The sequence below is a fragment of a genome, unplaced genomic scaffold, assembly GCF_019419815.1.
Source record: "Pyrus x bretschneideri cultivar Hongxiangsu unplaced genomic scaffold, Pyrus_bretschneideri_v1 Contig16, whole genome shotgun sequence".
Taxonomy (NCBI): Eukaryota; Viridiplantae; Streptophyta; class Magnoliopsida; order Rosales; family Rosaceae; genus Pyrus; species Pyrus x bretschneideri.
The window spans coordinates 5085687-5104774 of record NW_025999457.1 but is presented as its reverse complement, the minus strand read 5'-3'; the positions used below and the strand labels follow the sequence as shown (position 1 = coordinate 5104774).

The 19088-nt window shown below is 38.1% G+C and overlaps 1 protein-coding gene, 1 non-coding gene and 1 pseudogene across 2 annotated transcripts; 2 read left to right on the top strand and 1 right to left on the bottom strand.

The window, feature by feature from the left end:
• The first annotated feature begins 614 nt into the window (after positions 1-614).
• LOC103957811 lies at positions 615-4093 on the top strand. Its single transcript, XM_009370029.3, has 6 exons — positions 615-965; positions 1096-1191; positions 2006-2046; positions 2320-2437; positions 3124-3204; positions 3452-4093. The coding sequence occupies exons 1-6, from the start codon at positions 762-764 to the stop codon at positions 3512-3514; spliced, it is 603 nt and encodes a 200-aa protein (XP_009368304.1). The 5' UTR covers positions 615-761; the 3' UTR covers positions 3515-4093.
• Positions 4094-5931: 1838 nt separating this feature from the next.
• LOC103957813 lies at positions 5932-9739 on the top strand. The gene is made up of 2 exons (XR_007257169.1): positions 5932-6078; positions 6840-9739. It is a non-coding gene; the product is annotated as an uncharacterized protein At4g38062 (transcript).
• A 920-nt stretch (positions 9740-10659) lies between these two features.
• Positions 10660-18319, bottom strand: LOC103957807 (annotated as a pseudogene).
• Between the last annotated feature and the right edge of the window lie 769 nt (positions 18320-19088).

Here is a 19088-nt window from a genome sequence, read left to right as displayed (position 1 = left end):
GCAAAGCATGATAAGATGAAAGTGATTTCTGCAGGTGTGAATAACTATAAGAATAGGGGAGAAATCAGATAAAGATGAACACGTCAAAATTTATAAAGTTGGTAGAGATATTTATGAACAAGACTGGGAAAGAGAAGAAAATTAAGTTGTCGGACTTGAGGTTAATAAAATGCTTTGATTTTGAATTTTTAATTTTCCAAATGGATGTAAAGATAAATTTACATATTGAATTAGACTTATGAGGGTATTTAAAATAATAAATTTTTATTTAAAGAGATATGATAGTTTGGTTAAAAACCGAATAGATGTAAAAAGTTAGTTAAGTGTAGAAATATGTTTTAAAAAAAAAAGAAAGCTAATGAAAAGGTTTTGAAAACTTTTAGTTTTAATAATAAGGATAAAATAAATGGAAAAATAAATAGTACCAGGATTGACTTTTCGTTAAAACTCGTTTAAATAAAATATCCGTTTATTAAAATATCATTGCGTTGAAGATTGGATAAGAAGGAGATGTTATAAAATATCAAACCAGGCCCTACCATCAACGATCCACGTTGCGGTTCGATACAGTTCCTTCCTTCGCCAGCAGGTCAAAGTATGGAAAATATCCCGCTCACAGCGAGAGAGAGAGCGCCAAATCCATAACCTGATAGCCATGACAGAAACCGACAATGCATTAGGATTCGTAAATATGAGCTACTACCTGCATTGATTGGTGTCATTACTTGTAAATTTTCTCGGAGCTGAGAAAGCGCGAGAAAATGTCGACAAACAATGGAGCCGACGTAGAAAGCGGCCTAGGACAGAGAACGTCTCCAGTTTCGAATACAACCACACCGAGAGCGAGACCCGACCCTTTCTTGATCTTCTGCAGATGCTTCAGCGTCCTCACCGCTCTCACCGCCCTTCTCTGCATCGTCGTCAATGTCTTCTCTGCCATTCAATCTTTCAGTGATGGATCTGATGTACTTTCTCTCTCTTCTCTCTCTGTGTGTATATATATGTATGTATGTATGTATGTATGTATGTATGTGAATTATGCATTAGTGTGGAGTTAGTTACAAATGGGGTTGTGTGTGTGGTTGTGAATTGCAGGTTTTCGATGGGATATTTCGGTGTTACGCCGTCGTGATTGGAGTGATTGTGGTGGTGGCCGAGACGGAATGGGGATTCGTTATGAAGTTCTGGAAGGTTCGTTTTCACTTTTATGAAATTTAAATTACGATATTCGAAATTAATTTTGAACCGATTTTTACCCATTAACATGTTACCAAGTTTTGTAGTTTCTAATCAAACTTTCCTGCCATGTACTTCCTGCGAAGTCCTTGTGTTGGATCCCCTCCTGCTTTGTGACATTTTTGAGTCGTGAAAACAATCTATTTAAGAGTAATGTTGCGTACGATAGACGTTTCCCGGTTCCCGCAAAAGCAAGGGCCTTGTTGGCTTGGGGTTGCGCTTTATGTACTTCATGTGACTAAACACAAGAGAACCTTACAACTTTCTGAACTTTGATTTTCTCTTCCTCACTCTTTGATACCAAACATAGTGTAAAAAGACATCTCTCTTAGGATTCCTTGAACCTCAAATGTCTATGAAAATGATCTCTCAAATTGGATTCTCACATATTTTCGATGATCGGGACCCCCATTCCTCTCCAACAACTGATGGAAGGGGGTGTTCTAAGATGCTATCATTATCTCCACTCCAAAGATATTGAAACAATAAAAACTGAATATCAAATAAACTATCTTTTTGAAACTATATGTTTTTCTAGCTAGTAGCGCATGCATCAACCGTCAAAACTGGCACCTGATAACATTAAATCTTTGCTGATAACGGCAGTCACGATGAATTTTCGTCTCCATTTCTCTCATTCTGACTCTGTTCAGGCTAAATCAGCAATTTACTATTTAAGGGTTGCATCAAAGTTAACTGAAATATTGGTGCTAGGGTGCCGAATTTTGCATCCATGATCTAATTTTAATATTGTGTTAACTATTTGCAGGTATTGGAGTATTGGGCTGGTAGAGGTATGCTACAAATCTTGTAAGTTTGCAGATGTAGTGAGAAATGTCATGTTTCACTCTCATAGAGTATTTTTTTTGCACCTCGAGATTTTGGAGCACGACTGAATTCGTTCCAATCTGTATATTGCCTAGCCTTGTAACAGTATAATAATGTTGGGGCTAACATTAAAGTTAAGCTTGCTTTAGTGCCATAATTTGGATAGCGTGTGCCTGTATTACGCTGAAGCAAGTCCTTTTTATGGCTGTTGCATAAATTTTACGTGGTTTCTGACGCTGTGATTCTTTGTACCAGCCTTGCGGTCATGACAAGAGCTTTTCCTAGCACTTCCAGTACAAAAAAGGATCTAGTTCTTCTAGAGGACATAGCGAGCTATATGCTCCTTGCTTGTGGTGGGATCTATGTTATTTCGGTAGGTTTAAATAGCCGAATCCTATAACAATTTTGAAAACTTGTGCGTGAGTATGCATGTGGTTTTGTCTGTTTCTTCTTTTAATTGGAAGAATCCAATGTTTATTTGGTTCGATGAAGCCGATTGTAATCAAAACTAAGATTCTTCTTTAACTAGGACTCAGCATGGCTCCTGTTGCTAGCTGAGGTTAACGTTTCTCTTCTAGGAACACGATTAATTCCATGAGTGATTGGGTAATTGTTGCTAAGCAACTAACCCATTCACGACTTCAGGGAATTTGTTGTGCGTTGGGGTGGAAGGGCACTCACCTAGTTGTTTAAACTTTCCCTTCATATATATGAGCTGTGTAACATCAACCATAGGGGGATTGTAAAGTTCTTGGAGGGGCTATGGCTCTACTTAGGCTATCTATAGTGCAGCCCTTGTTTTCTGGTTCATGAATTATGATTAACTAGCAGTAGGAGATGCATGGGTATTCCCTAAACTTTTATATTTTCTTTATCCCTCACAAATCATTTATCCCGTTATTGTTCAATATCTTTTGGTCTGAATATATTACATCTATATGTTGAGAGCCATTTGCCCTGCCTTTGCCACTTCAAATATAACTTAAAGTCTAGTGTGCCCTTTTTCTTCCTCATATTCTGCCCCTTCAAACTACTAATCTTTAATATTTGAATTTTAAGGGAATCCTATGCATTGGCTTTCTCAAACGGTCTCGGCAGAAGACAGAAATTTCAAGGGAGCAAGCAGTAAAGGATCTTGAGGTAAGTTCTCACCATTTGCTTATCATGCTTCCTTTTCTGTATGCTTCTTACTATAGGGATATCAAGCTTTAGCCGTGAGGCCCGTGACATCAAAGGCTTAAATCACTATAAGATTTCTGCTAAAATCTACTAGTATTTCTAAATAGTCTGTTTTGAGTTATGTTAAGTTGTGCTTGTCAACGTTATGTATGTTTAATCTATCATGGAAGCTTGCTTACATTCATTCACCTGTATGGAACAATCATAGGACTTGGAGCGGCGAAGGGAAGAACTTGAACACTTGCTTATTGAGGAAAGAGACCATACGTAGGCAAAAAGTGACACCGGTGAACCTTGCTCATGTTTCCAATCTCGTGATTCTGTTAGTGAGTTGCATTTGAATTAGTATTCGTTGTTTGTATAGTTGTGTGAAAAGGCATGCTGGGTGCTTCTTGATTGTTTCCAGCAAGTATTTGCCAATGTTATTTACTTAAGAAAAGGAGAGGATCCAGGATGTTAAATGTTATTCATTCGTGAAGAAAGACGAGTCTGCGAACTGATAAAAAAAAACCATAAGGGTTCACGCGCGAAATCCCTTTATGTCGGCAGAGACACAATTGTCTTCCACGAATGCTTTCAAGAAGATGCAAACCTGTGAATTTGAATCTTCCATGCTTTTATCAGAATAATGCTTTTTATGATTGTTGAGCTTTTGGTTCATGTAAGGCTCATTTTGTTAGACTAATAAGCTGGATTGTAATAGTAGCTTTAATGTGTTTTTGTATTTGGATGACTCAGCTGGGGACCGGCTTGCCCGGCTGTGAGTGTGAGACATAGCTTATGGTTTACATGCCTCTGCTTGTCAATGTCAATTGGGTTTCCATGAAATGAAACAGCCTCTTTTTGTTTCTCCTTTATCTTCTTTCCCTGCTTTTTTATACGCACTGCTGGTTCCTATAAACCGGTATCCAGAGCCAATGGCGGTTTTATAGGGGACCTAAGCGGTTTCAGGACTCCTTAGCGATCTGAAATCATTGCTTTGAAATTTTTCGGGAACCCCTCAAAGTCAAAGGTTGGGTCTCCGGCCTTTAGAGCAACTCCACCTCTACAATTGCACTACCCAATGGACAATTGAACCCCCGAAACATGCTCCAGCTCATGCCAATTGCCCCACATATTGTGGGCCCAACTTCGTGTACCAAGCAGTCGGCCTAAAATGGCCAGAGGCCTTGCTTGAGGCGATTTGGTGACGTCACCCACATCATATTATTTTTTGTGTCAGGCGCGTGGCATTCGTGTGCGAAAGATAACGAGTGAGCCGACCAAAAGCAGGTGGCGGAGCCCACTTGGCAACGCACTCACAACTCCCTGAAAGTGGTCGACATGGGTTGTTCTCAATCATTTGATTTCCAACGGTAAGAAAAATTGAATTCTTGTACTAAGAAATGTCCATGTTGACAAAGTAATATATACTCTTAAGCTCAAAGACGTGACATCAACTCTAAAAAGTAAAGCATTGCCCCGAACAACTTTAGAGGAATATTTTAGGCTACCTTTAACTTTTATTTGTGATATTACATATTTTCTTCTTTTTTTTTTTTTTTTTTTTTTTTGTCAAAATAACTTCATTAAATAAAAAAACCACAATTATAACCAGTTCCAACTCCATCAAAAGCATAAGCAAGTTTGGCACTAGGAACTGTGTTTCCAAACGTAGTTATCAGTAATATCAATTCCTAAACTAGTGACTACATTTGCAAGGAAATTCGCTTCCGAAAAATGTGATTCCAAGAAATAGTCCGAAAGGAAGCCGCCAAGCTTCTAATATCCTTTGTAATGGATCGAATTCTCCATGGAGTCTTGTATCTGTATTTAACCACTTCAATGACTAGCTTAGAATCCCCCTCCACCCATACATTCTTAAAGCCCTTATTCTAAGCAACTTTTAGAGTATCATGCCTCGCGAGAGCATCCGCAACTGAAATGGTGTTTTTTCTCATACTTCTCGCACCCGCAACTCTAGGGATTCGATTTTCATCTCTAATCACAAAGCCAGCAGAAGCCTTGACTCTGCAACCGAAAAATGTTGCAAAATTTTTGAACTTATCGACAATTATTACTATGTAGAGGTGTGTGCCCTTAAATTGGGACAAAAAAATTATAACTTATTACAATATGTAGTTTACTTCTATACAAATAACGGATTAGTCCTTCTACTGCAGGCATTATTTTTTTCTTCCATAAAAAAAAAAAAGAAATACTCATGGTAACCATTCGAGCAGATGAAATTAGTAATATTATCCGCGAGCGTATTGAGCAATATAATAGAGAAGTAAAGATTTTACATACCGGTACTGTACTTCAAGTAGGGGATGACATTGCTCGTATTTATGGTCTTGATGAAGTAATGGTAGGTGAATTAGTAGAATTTGAAGAGGGTACCATAGGCATTGCTCTGAATTTGGAATCAAATAATGTTGGTGTTGTATTAATGGGTGACGGTTTGATGACTAGTCCACATTCAAACCGAAATATTTTATGACTTTAAGAAGAATAATACTACAGTTACTCATCTAGGTCTCATCTTTATTAAAAAGATAATATAAATGTTATAGAAATAGAAGAATAATATTTTTGTTTTAAGAAGGTTATCCTTTTAAAAGAGATTTTTTGACCGTTGTGGTGCGAAAAGAAATTTCTGACCGTTGTGGTTGCGAAAAGATATAAAAACGAATTTTCCCATTTTGGCCCTCATATCAGATTTTGAAACCATTCGAATTTGCTTCCCACTCAACTCAACCATTTGAATCCCACACACACAAATCCAGATTCGAAACAGAAACAGAAAAAGAAACATAAACCCCCTTCATCTGCTATTCACTCATTCCGTTCCAGGTATTTCTCGTTTTCTCCTTTAATTTCTTGCTTATATTTTGAATAAATCCACTTCCAAGGTCATAATTTTGGTGTTCTAGGTTCCATATTGCCCAAATCTTTCCAAAACCGAAGTTGAATCATGAAAATCTCGAGTTTTGACCATCGTTTAACTCTAGTTTCGTTAACCCGTTCGACGATTTGGTGAAATTTCTTGCACTCAGACAAGTACATTGATAAGAAATCCTAATGTGGGTTTTCTCTGTTGCCCCATTTATTGATTGGTGTTTCGAGAATCAGGTTCATGTTTGTGTTTTTCATCTGTTTTTATTCTTTTTCCAGTAGATACTTGCAAGTTTTCGATCAAATTATATTCGGAAAATCTGGTCGAATTTATGGCTCAATTTGCCCTTTTCACAACTAAGGAGCCCCATTCCAGTCACCGTTAGCAGCAGATCCCAACTGTCTATAGGTAGGTAGCAATGGAGTCATAACCATACTATGCCCAATTCTGTACACGACCTAGTGTATGTTCCGATACCAAAGGGTGTCAACTAGCGGGGCAGAAGTTGCAGGAAAGAGTGCCATGATCCATATACCCACCACAACTAATCCCATATGCTGCAGATGTGGGATTACCAAAGGCACATGATACTCATGGAATTCTTAGTCTTAAATACTTCAAACCCCGCTTTTTCTTCTCATGCGTCTGTCTATGTGGTTGGTTGTTTTCAGTTTTCTATACGAAAATGCTCACGTTAATGTGTTTCTTCATGCTTCAGATCTTTACTGCATTAAAGCCTCTCACAAGTTGATGATAAGGGGAAATGGAGGACGTATATGAAGAACTAGACGAAGCTAAAGCAGAGGTGGAGAGGCTTAAGACTGAAGTCCGGGTTAAGACTGAACTCTCTAATGCTTTGAAGAAAGCTCACAATGAGCAGTTGATCAAGTTTCAAGAAGCGAAGCGGGAGAATGAGAAACAAGCTCAAGAACTAAATGTCAAGCTTGAGGAAATTTCTCAATCAAGGCAGGCTTCTGAAACCCTCCAGTCTCGTTTGCTTGAAAAAGAATCGTTGCTTAGGCATTTGACTACTTTGCATGAAAAACTCCGAGCTGATAGTGAGAAGAAATTGCAAGAATTGGAAGGGGAAAATAGAGAGTTAGTATCTGCCTTAGATGAAGCTACTGAGAGAAACGTAGAGTTGGAGCAGAATTTTGGTGCAAGTACTAAAGAGATTGAGGGCCTTAAAAGACTCTTATCGACTATAGAGAGGAAGTGTTTCGAGGCAGAGCAGAAAGCTCGTGAAGCCAAAGAACTGAGACAAAGAGATGATGTCATAATGGGGTTAGAGGAGGAAAATAGAAATGCTCAAGATCAGCTGAAATGGAAAAAAGAACAGTTTACACATCTTGAAGAAGCGCATAGACGGCTCCGAGCTGAGTTCCAGTTGGCTAAAGAGGAGTGGGAGAGGGAAAAATCAGCACTGCTTGAAGAGCTCTCTTTGTTGCAGACAAACTTGGATTCCCAAACTAGAATTCTTGAAGGCGTTCAAAAACGTTTGGAAATGTGCAACCATGCTTTAGCTCATGAAGAAAGCAAGAGGAAGTTTTTGGAGGTTGAAGTGTCTGAATTCAGATCACGTTACGAAAATGTGTTTGCCCAGTGTGAAGAAGAAAGGTCAAAGTTTGATAGCTTGACTGTTCGAAGGGATGAAGAGATTGCTAAGCTAAGAAACTCACTGTCAACAAAAGAATCACTCTCCAAAGAAACGGAATTTAGAATTGTTCACCTTGAGCAAGAGAATCGGGAATTGAGAGAATCTATAAAAGAACTGCAGGAAGCTCAAATCAGAAATTGTGCCCCAGCTTCTCTAACAAAGTTGCGAAACAAGCTTAGGGGCATGGAGCAGACACATAGCAACTGTTCCACAAATCTGAAAGCAAAAGAATCTGAAGTGAGTCTCCTAATAGAGAAGATGAAAGGAGATGAAAGCAGGCACAATTTTGAATTGAAGGATAGAGAGGAGCAAATACAGAAGCTTCAGATGGAGCTAAAAAGCTGCCATTCAGTGATCGACGTTTTAAATGTAGAGATTTCAGTACTACTTACGATCTTTAAATCAGAACTCTCAGAGGCTTACTCCAACAAATCTGATGAAAGCACTGAGATGGAGCTGTGTAATAGAATGGATGACAAGATCTCTCTACTTCAAACAGAGTTGGAGATGAAGAACAGTGATTTAAGAAATGCTCATCTTAAGCTTGAACAAGAGCACGTCAAAGCAGAAATGCTAATGAAGAGGGTAAGGTCCTTGGAACTCGCTGAACAGCAGCAGGTGATCATGGAGGAAGAGGTTCAACGACTTAAAAAGATGCTTGAGGAATCATCTGTGCATCAACTTTACATGAAAGAACAATTAGTGCAGATGGAAATGGAGAAACGAGAAGTATCTTTGGCTTTAGAAAAGGCAAATCTTGAATTGGCTGAGGAAGTTTGTGAAGCAAGTCTGCTAGAATTTGAATTACAGAATTGGAAATCTCGAGCTGAAAGATTGAAAGTGTGCTGGCATGGAAATCAAGAAAAATGTAGACAAATGGAGGATTCACTTCTTGCACAAGCTGAGTATGAAGAAACCCTTATGCACGAGAAAGACAGCCTCATCACCATTATCAAAGAGGAGACTAAAAAAAGGGAAGTTTTGCAGCAGAAGATTGTCCTTCTAGAAGCTACAGTTGCAGCAAAGAACGAGGAAGTGGAATTCATCCCAGAAATCACAGAGAACCTTATGAAAATGCGCAGGAGAAGGATAGCTGCATAGAAAAACTCCAAAATGATATCATGCAGATGGAGCAAGAGGCCATGACAAGAGAAGTGGAAGCAGCAATTTTTGCAAGCATTGACGCAGAGAAAACCGTTGGACTAGAGAAAGACAAGCTTTTCAAGGTTATAAATGAGAAAGATGAGGAAATAAAAAATCTTCAGGTACTGGCATCGTCATTAGAGCAAGACTTGACAAGTGCATTTATATCGTCCTTCTCAGAAGTTGTAGAAAATTTGGTTACAATTGAAAAGCTTACTGAAGCTTTGAAGGAGGCCAAACATATGACAGAGCTAGAGATTGAAGAGAAGAACACAAAACTCATTGAGTTGGAGAAGGAAGTATCTGGTTTGCGAAAAAGTTTGAAAAATCAGGAGGAAGCCTTGTTTACTGAAAAACGACAAGCAGTTGGACTTCAAGCATTATTGGAAGCCAACAAACTGGAAAATGACAAACTGATGGGTGAACAGAGGAGACTGGAAGGCATAGCCAAACAGCTTGAGTTTGAAAAACGGGTTCTCTTTCAAGACACCGCAAGTCTATCAAAAGACAGGGAGCACGTTCTTGTTCACTTTGAAGAATTCTGTGATCGTATGGGTGAATTCACTTGTGAGGATGTGGAGATGATGAATCTTTTGGATACAATATTGCAAACGTGCAAGGAAGAGGTGAAACCAGCAATGAATTTGAAAGTGGATAACGAGCTCTATGATTCTACCCAAGAGAATGAAAACAATTCTATATCACCCTCAGCAAGAAAACTTGAAGCATGTATTACTGGAAGATCACCACTGAAAGAAATGAATCAGCAGGAGTTTGTAACTAAGAGAAGGAATACAAGTTTTCACTAAAGAATATGACACGAGGTAATTCAAAACCCACGCCTTCTTTTACTGTCATCTTCTAATTCTTAATTTTCAGGAGTTATCGAAATTTTTTTTAGTTTATTACATACAGGAACATTAAATGCATATGTGAGTCGTTCTTTTTACGTAATCTTCCCACTTATTGGGATATTATGCATATTCTGTAATGGGCAAATGGGTGAGGGCAGGATGAAAATGCAGCGCCTTAAAGGTTACGCTTTGGAGTTAAGAGATAGTTGTTTCAGAATTTTATTTGTTTCTCATAGATCATGCTGAGTGCATATCAAAGTCGAATGCAACCAATGTGTCGAGGGCATTGAGTATTGTTAGAGTCTTCAGAAACACATTCTCATGCATTCAATATTTGTGGGAAATTTGACTGTAATGTTTTCTGTTCGTGTAGAGGCGCCAGAATCGAAGGAATGTACTCCGAATGTGAAAGGGTTTGAGACCGTATCGAGCTTGAACCAGTTAGCGAATGGCAAGGGCAAACAAATATTTTGTATTTACTGCTGTGTGTTGTTTTGTGAGTTGCCACGAAGCTCTTATAATTTTTCCTTTGTATGAGACTGAGCTGTGACGAAACATGCACTTGGAATTCAGTTCCCAAATGCAATCAGCCCTATAAAATCCTTGTGTTATTGAAAATTGTAAATTTCAGTTGTTAAAAAAAATTAACAATGTTATTTGATAATGTAATGGAGATACTGTAGTTTGGAATCAGAGATTCGACATAATCACAACGATGATTTCGAATGCAAGAAGATTAAACGATTATCAGCTCGGTCTGAGAAATTATATTTCATCGGAATATACCCGAAACCTTGAAGCTGCTGCTACAAGAACAACACAGAGGGATCACTTTGGGACCCAAAATCTACTCAAAACTCATATATGGCATAGAAAATTACTACTTCATAATAACATCAAATTTTTATTTGGTTGACTGATACCGTTTCCTGAACATCCAGCTTACAATACACATGAAGGAGACGGCGAGATGGGAGGGCTCTAGCTGTCTAGGGCGTTTCTTGGTAATTGATACAACAAATCATCGCCATAACCGGCTTACAATACAGGGAACCGCATCAATAAGTTTCAAGTTGTACGTATTTCAACATCTATGGAAGATTTATTCCTTCTCATTCTTCCCAGATGAGCTTGAACTTTTGGGGTACATTGTGCGCCATTTCTGCATGTTCCGCTCATATGTATTCACATTTTCGGCGTAATTTGTAAGACCCTGCCTCAACGCTGCAACATTTACCCCATTGAACACCAAAATGCTTGTTACGCCCATCTTTGAAACCTGTAAATACCATTACAAAATTTTGATAAATGGGTGAGACTGAGTATAAAAATAAAATCTCTTGGCACGGAGACTTGATGCGAAGTAACACTTCTGTCACACATTGTATAGATAAACAGTGATTTCTGATAAGGAGAAGCAAAATTGGAAGGGAAAAAGGGCGGGGCTATTTCCGCACCAAAAAAGAGGGAGTTGGTTCACACCAGCTTCTAAGTGTTGTAAAAGTTGCCTATGATTAGATCTGTAAACTGTTCCTTTTCAGCTTTGCCCAAGTGTGCTGGAGAAAGTCATGTCACGCATAGTGTCGACACTTAAAACTAACGTTACTAACCCTAATCACTTCTTTTTCTAAACATTTTGATACCATCATCCTCCGTAAGCATCAAAATTTAAAGCCGTAGTAAGTTCTTAAACACTAGCAAATAATTCACACAATTTTTCTTCATTATTTTTAAATTAAAATATTTTAGGCAAAAGTCATGTATTTGGAAACGATCAAGGGTCAACAGATGATTTATTCATATTTATTTTCATGATATTAAGAGACGACGGTGGTGGTGATGGTGAGAAATATAATAATTCAAAAGTTGATAGCACAAATCCAAAAGGTAATCGTAACAATAGCAATAAGAACAATTGCAACAGAAGAAATGGAAGGCATGATCTTACCGCTTGGACGTTCCTATTTTCCTCATCAAAGAAAAGCATTGAGTTGAAGGAGACCCCAGTCCTCGTATGAATTCGCTGAAAATGATTTGTCTTGTGCGTCCAACTCCGAAAAATCTCCTGTATAAACAGCAATTCAGAGTTACAAATAAAACTCAATCGACGAAGTGTTACAGTCAGCACATCTTTGGCAGCTCTCTTAATCCCAATTGAAACTGAAGAAAGAAAAAGGCATTGTGCTCTGAAGCATCACCTGGGCAACGAACATTGACTCGATGTTCAATTTTTCAAAAAATGTCTAAATATCCACAGTTGGTGACCTCGAAGTAATGGCAAGGTCGATTCCTTTTTCTTTCAGTGCATTCAATACTGCTCTAGCATGGGGATACATCGATGGCATTTCAGTTTCGGAGCGCAATTCACTGAAAAAAAGAAAACAAATGTAAGTTTGGCTGAACATAAAATTGCCAAAACTGTTTGCAAGAGTGTTAGTGTTACTTTGATTTCTGCTGGGTTTTGATTTCCAGAAGGCTGAACAGAAGCAAGAACAAAAGACAGAAGAAGCTGAACCGAAAAATTTACTTTCTGTTCTCTCTTGCAAAAGTATTGCAGAGGAATAATCTTTGTACAGCACACACCATGCGCACTCACACTGCTTTACATTTAATTGATGGCCTTAGCTTTAGGACCACACAAAACACTACTTTTAATCTTAGTCACTCATCAACCTAATTACATGGATCAAATACCACATGGCACTCATGGCCTTACATCATTTAACCTTACACTTGGCAGATATGTTCAAGTGAATACACACATTAAAACTCATCTTATTTCTAATACTTAATCAGCTATAGACTTATAATTCAACACTCCCCTTTAAGTCTTGAGCTGATTTCACTCCTAGCATGCTCCTGAGATAATTAAACCGATCTTTAGGCAGAGGTTTTGTGAAGATATCAGCAAGTTGCTCATTAGTTGGACAGTACACCAGATCAATGATGCCATCCTTCAGTGCATCCTTGATGAAATGGTATCTTCTGTTAATGTGTTTGGTCTTTTGATGGAACACAGAGTTCTTGGTGATTGCAATTGCTGAGGTGTTGTCACAGTGCACTGGAGTGGCTTCAGTTTGAAATTCACCAAAATCTTCAAGAACAAATCTCAACCAAATGGCTTGAGTAGTTGCTTCTGAAGCACTAATGTACTCTGCTTCTGCAGTGGAAAGAGCAACACAATTTTGCTTCACAGATGCCCAAGAGAATACTCCACTGCCAAAGGAGAAAGCATAACCAGAAGTACTCTTACTGTCCTCAATTGACCACTCCAATCACTGTCACATAACCCAATTAACATTGAGTTCTTACCTTTCACATATTCCAGACCATAATCAAGTGTGCCCTTAATGTATCTTAGCACTCTTTTAGCAGTTCCAACATGCTTACTGGTAGGGCAGTGCATAAATCTGGCTAACAGACTGGATGCATACATAATATCGGGCCTGGTTGCAGTGAGATATAAGAGACTTCCCACCATGCTTCTGTATAACTCTTCACTTGCTGCACCACTTCCATCATCCGTGGTTAACTTCTCAGTTGCAACCAATGGAGTAAGCACAGGTTTGCACTCTTTTAGACCAAATTTGTCTAACAGAGAGCTTGCATATTTCTTTTGGTGGATGAAAATGCTTGAAGTTGATTGAATTATTCCCATTCCAAGGAAATGATGGAGAAGACCCAAATCAGTCATCTCATACTTTCGTGTCATGTCTTCCTTGAATTTTTCAAGCATTTGTTTGTTGCTCCCAGTATAGATTATGTCATCCACATAGATCGACACAATCAAAATGTCTTTCTCTTCTGCCTTGATGTATAGTGTTGGTTCACTTAAACTTCTTGTGAAACCACATTGTAAGAAATATGTATTGATCTCTCCATACCAGGCCCGTGGTGCCTGTTTTAGGCCATACAAGGCTTTGTGAAGTTTATATACCCTGTCTTCCTCCCCTTTAGCTACAAAACCATCAGGCTGCTCCACATAAACCTCCTCCTCTAGAACACCATTTAGAAAAGCCGACTTGACATCAAGTTGATAGAGTTTCCACCTCTTTTGTGCAGCCAATGCTATAAGGGTTCTGATTGTATCTAACCGAGCAACAGGAGCAAAAGTCTCATTGTAGTCTATTCCTGGTTTCTGGGCATATCCCTTTGCAACAAGCCTTGCCTTGTTCTTTTGCACAGATCCATCCAGGTTGAGTTTGATTTTAAACACCCATTTTACTCCAATTACAGGCTTGTTACTTGGCTTGTCTACTAACTCCCAAGTTGCATTCTTTTCAATCATGGAGAGCTCATCCTTCATAGCATTCATCCAAGATTCATCCTTAACTGCATCTTCAAATTTCTCTGGTTCTATAATGCACAGATTGCATTGAGCAAGTACATCATCCAGCTTTCTCCATTTTAATGGAGTATGATCAAATGCCTGAGTGTCACTCACACCTGCACTTGACTGAGAATTGTCATGTGTATCATCAATACCACTTGCAGCTTCTTCCAATATACCAGGTGATAAACCACTTGAACCTTGAGTGTCATTTTCTGTATTCTCACTTCTTGGTGTATCCACCGTGTCAATTTCATAAGTAGGCAGTGACATATATCTTTCTGCGCTTCTTTCCGAATTCCAAGCTGAGTTTTCATCGAACACAACATCTCTTGACAGAATCAGTCTCTTAGAGAGTGGATCAAATACTCTATAACCTTTCTCACATTTTGCATATCCAACAAAGACTCCTTTTATACTCTTGGGTTCTAGCTTGTGTCTTAGCTCGGATGGAGTATGAACATAACAAACCGAGCCAAAAACTTTCAAATGAGCAATACCAGGTTTCCTTTTGCTGTAAGCTTCAAAAGGTGTTATACTATCCAGTGATTTGGTAGGACATCTGTTTAACAGATAGACAGCAGTATGCACAGCTTCTGCCCACATATAATAAGGCATTCCTTTATCATGAAGCATAGACTTGGCCATTTCAATCACAGTTCTGTTTTTTCTTTCAACCACTCCATTTTGCTGTGGAGTGTAAGAGAGAGACAGTTGCCTTTGGATTCCCTCTGTGTCACAAAATTGCTTGAATTCATTTGATAAGAACTCCCCTCCTCTATCACTCCTTACACATTTTACCTTCATTCCACTTTGCAACTCAGTCATGGCCTTGAATTTCTGAAAACAAGTAAAAGCTTCAGATTTGAATCTAAGGAAATACACTCATATCATCCTGGTTGCATCATCTACAAGCAACATGAAGTACTTGTTTCCTCCAGTAGACTCGATTCTCATTGGTCCACACAGATCTACATGAACCAATTCAAGTGGAGCACTAGCTCTTTGTGCTTGACCACTAGGAAACCTTTCTCTGTGTTGCTTACCATATTGACAGCCTTCACACACTTTGTCATACTCATCCAGATATGGTAATCCATGAACCATGTCATTATCCTTCAATTTCTTGATTCCACCAAAGTGTAGGTGGCCTAATCTTCTGTGCCAAGTCAGAGAACAATGAGCAAAACTGGTCTTCAACACAAGTTGTTTCTCAGGCTGTAGAGATAGAGGATAGCACCTGTTTTCTTTCATTTTTACACAGATAATTTGACATTTCAGAGAAGGACCATAAAAAACAGTACACATATGTCCACCAAACACAAGATAATATCTGTGCTCATCCATTTGTCCTACACTTAATAGATTCTCTTTCAAACCAGGTAGGTACATGACTTCTCGAATGTATTTTCTTCCTCTATTAGTCTCAATTTCCAGTGATCCCATTCCTGCCACATTAACTAACCCTCCTGTTGGCATTTGAACTTTCCCTGCAACATTTGTATTCACATCAACAAGAAGATCAACATTTCCTGTCATATGATTACTGCAGCCACTATCTATGTACCAATCTCCATTAACCTTAGTCTCAGCAACTGCAGAATTTGCAAAAAATAAGTTTCCTGTTACTTCCATTTGACTTGCACAGTTTGCCTTTTGAACAGACTTTCCAACAGTACACTCTCTGGCCCAATGACCAAATCTATCACAGTTATGGCACCTGGATTTCCCCTTATATCTACATTCACCATAATGAAACTTTGAACAGACCTTACACTGAGGTTTTACACCCTCTTGACCCATAATCTGTGAGGGAGTACTATTCTGTGCAACATTTGTGAATGATTTCTGCTGAAACTTTGGTTTCGAATCCCATTTCTTACCCTTTTGATTCCAATTTTTCTGTGGTTTAAAAGTACTAGACTGAGCATAACTTCGATTCTGCCCTTTTGAACTAACAGTAAGAGAAGAAAATGCTCTCTCAGCTACATCTGAGGAATGCAAATCAAACCTCTGCTCTTGACTCTTCAATATAGCTAGTACCTCTTGCAGTTCAACAGATTCTAAACATTTGGTGTTTTCTATCACTAAGCATATAGGATCATATATCTTAGTGAGACTGATTAACACCTTCTGAACTAATCTCTCATTTGACAGAGTTTCACCAAACGTCTTCATTTGATTTATCAAATCATTTAAACGAGTAAGATACCCAGTCAAGGATTCATCATCACGCATTCTAGTGTATTCAAACTCTCGTCTAAGGTTCTGGAGTTTCACAGATCTTACCTGATCCCCACCGTGATATTCGCCATATAACAGATCCCATGCCATTTTTGCTGAGTCTGCGTTTGCGATTCGAGGGAAAATCTGGTCAGAGACTGCGTTTTGAATGATTCCGAGAGCTTTTGCATCTTTCATGAAGATTGCAGCCATTTTCTCATCATCGTCAGCATCAACATCTGTATCTTCATCAGTCTTAGCTTTCTTCTTCTTCGAATCAGAAACCGGAATCCCATTTTCCACCAGATTCCACAGTCCATATGACTTGAAAATTGTAACCATTTTGATTCTCCAGAACTCGTAGTTCTCACCGATCCAGCCATCGTGAGCTTGTGTGAATCCAGAAACACGTAGTTCTTAGATTACAGATAAGCTCCGGCAAACTTCACCGAGTCCAGAAACGGTGATGTTTGAGCTCACAGAAAACACGCCCAGATCTAATCGAAACAAGGCTCTGAGGCCATGTTAGTGTTACTTTGATTTCTGCTGGGTTTTGATTTCCAGAAGGCTGAACAGAAGCAAGAACAAAAGACAGAAGAAGCTGAACCGAAAAATTTACTTTCTGTTCTCTCTTGCAAAAGTATTGCAGAGGAATAATCTTTGTACAGCACACACCATGCGCACTCACACTGCTTTACATTTAATTGATGGCCTTAGCTTTAGGACCACACAAAACACTACTTTTAATCTTAGTCACTCATCAACCTAATTACATGGATCAAATACCACATGGCACTCATGGCCTTACATCATTTAACCTTACACTTGGCAGATATGTTCAAGTGAATACACACATTAAAACTCATCTTATTTCTAATACTTAATCAGCTATAGACTTATAATTCAACAAAGAGAACATGCTAAACTGTGTATGTTAGACATAACTCAGTTCACAGATTGTTTCCTCTTTTCTTTGTGTCTATCCATGGATGGCTTATAGCAAGGGCGAAGCTAGAGATTTGTGCGGATGGGGGCATCCTCAAACAACAGTCACAATTAAAAGGCTAAAGTATTTACTAATACCATCAAATATCATGACAACTTCATTACCAATACCATCAAATATCTCTCTAGAAAAATAATCATGTTATCATTCATTCATTGATCTTCTATTCGATTTCTCAATCAATTCTTCAAAAATTTCATGGACGAACATGCTCTTTCAACGTTGACAGTAGCAACTGAAAGAGTTAAATCCCCCTCCCCTTAGTGTAAAAATATGGATATACTAAAAAAATGCTAATGTCACAAGTAAGTTAACTAGTGATACACCTTACTAATGTCACAAGCATGGACATTTTTTCCTACGAAAAAATTGAGCACGCACATCCGCCCCCTAGCGCAAGTTAGCTCCGTCCATGGCTTATAGCCTACAAATGTGAACCCTAAACCATAAACCCTAGGAAGACTTGAAAAGAGATTTAAGAAAGGATACGAAGTATTTTGAGCTAACAGAATACAGGGTACAAAACCAAGAGTTTTGACGTTTTAGGATTCATAAAGGTACAAACCCAAGAGTTGTGGCATTCTAGGATTCATAATGGACCATGCAGAAGAATATTCACAACATCCGAAACCTCAAATCATGGTTTTGTTTCCAGTTGACAGGGAAAGTAGGATTACATATATTCATTAGTCATCTGGGTTATCACAATTAATGGAAGCTTTTCGCTGCTTCATGGGAAAAGGAGAGAAAAACAAGAATTTCCTTGACTTTTCTGGGCAACCAAACAAGTTGTAGTCGGGAAAGAAAAAAAGAGAAAAAATAGCGTACCAATAGAAAGGCCAGATGGTGTAATCAAGGTCGAACACAACCAATCGCGGAAGCACTTGGAACATTCCCAGTATCTCTAAAGCCTCTGCCTTCACCCCATCGTCGTCAGCCATTCTCTCTCTCTGTCTCTCTCAAATGTAAAGCTTCCAGTTTGCCTGCGTTCCTGGATGAATTAGGCCATATAAATAAATAAAAAAAGAAACGAGAAATTTTATTTAAATCCATGTAATCTCTTTCTACACTCAACTTAAATTTAAATTGTTAATTGTCTATTTTACCCTATTACATAATTACTATTAAGTAAAAAACTAAATTAATAATAAAATTCAAATTTATCAATAAACCCATTAAACCTTACTCTCACTTATTGTTTATCTTATGTTCATTCTAGTTAAAACCCTAATAGGTCTTGTAGAGAAAAACAAACTTTTTTATTGATGGATGATGATTTTGAAGTTTTGAATCCTCCAACTAAGATATGACTCAATTTATGAATATTTTGTTCGTTTGATTTCAATTTTTTTAAAGTTTAGAAGATGAGTATTTGGGTTTCAATTTTTTTCATCAATGTCCTTAATGGTTTGTTAAACTTTCTGCAATTGGAAAATTCTAAGGAAAAACTTCTTACTAATATTCTTAAATTATAAACTTCCTTGCTTGTTGATAAATATAAGAGGATGAATTGTTTGATTTGTTGCTTATGCACATCAATAGAAATAAAAAAGGCAAATGTTTGAGTTTGGTAGGAGGAAAAAAAAAGAAAGAGGGCATCCTTGCTCCACCCCCTCTTCCCAATAGCCTTTCCATAGCTACTTCTTTTTTTTTTTTTTTTTTTTTTTTTAATATTCAATTACAAATGTTATTTTATAAAGGGAATGACTGTAAAGATAATTTAACATTTTGAATTGGGTTTGAGATGATAGTTT

Bases quoted from the DNA above. Each gene is read 5' to 3' on its own strand.
- LOC103957811 (XM_009370029.3), top strand. From the start codon at position 762: ATGTCGACAAACAATGGAGCCGACGTAGAAAGCGGCCTAGGACAGAGA. The intron at 2,047-2,319 runs GTAAGTTTGCAG...TCTTTGTACCAG, and splicing joins AGAGGTATGCTACAAATCTT to CCTTGCGGTCATGACAAGAG. The intron at 3,205-3,451 runs GTAAGTTCTCAC...GAACAATCATAG, and splicing joins AAGCAGTAAAGGATCTTGAG to GACTTGGAGCGGCGAAGGGA.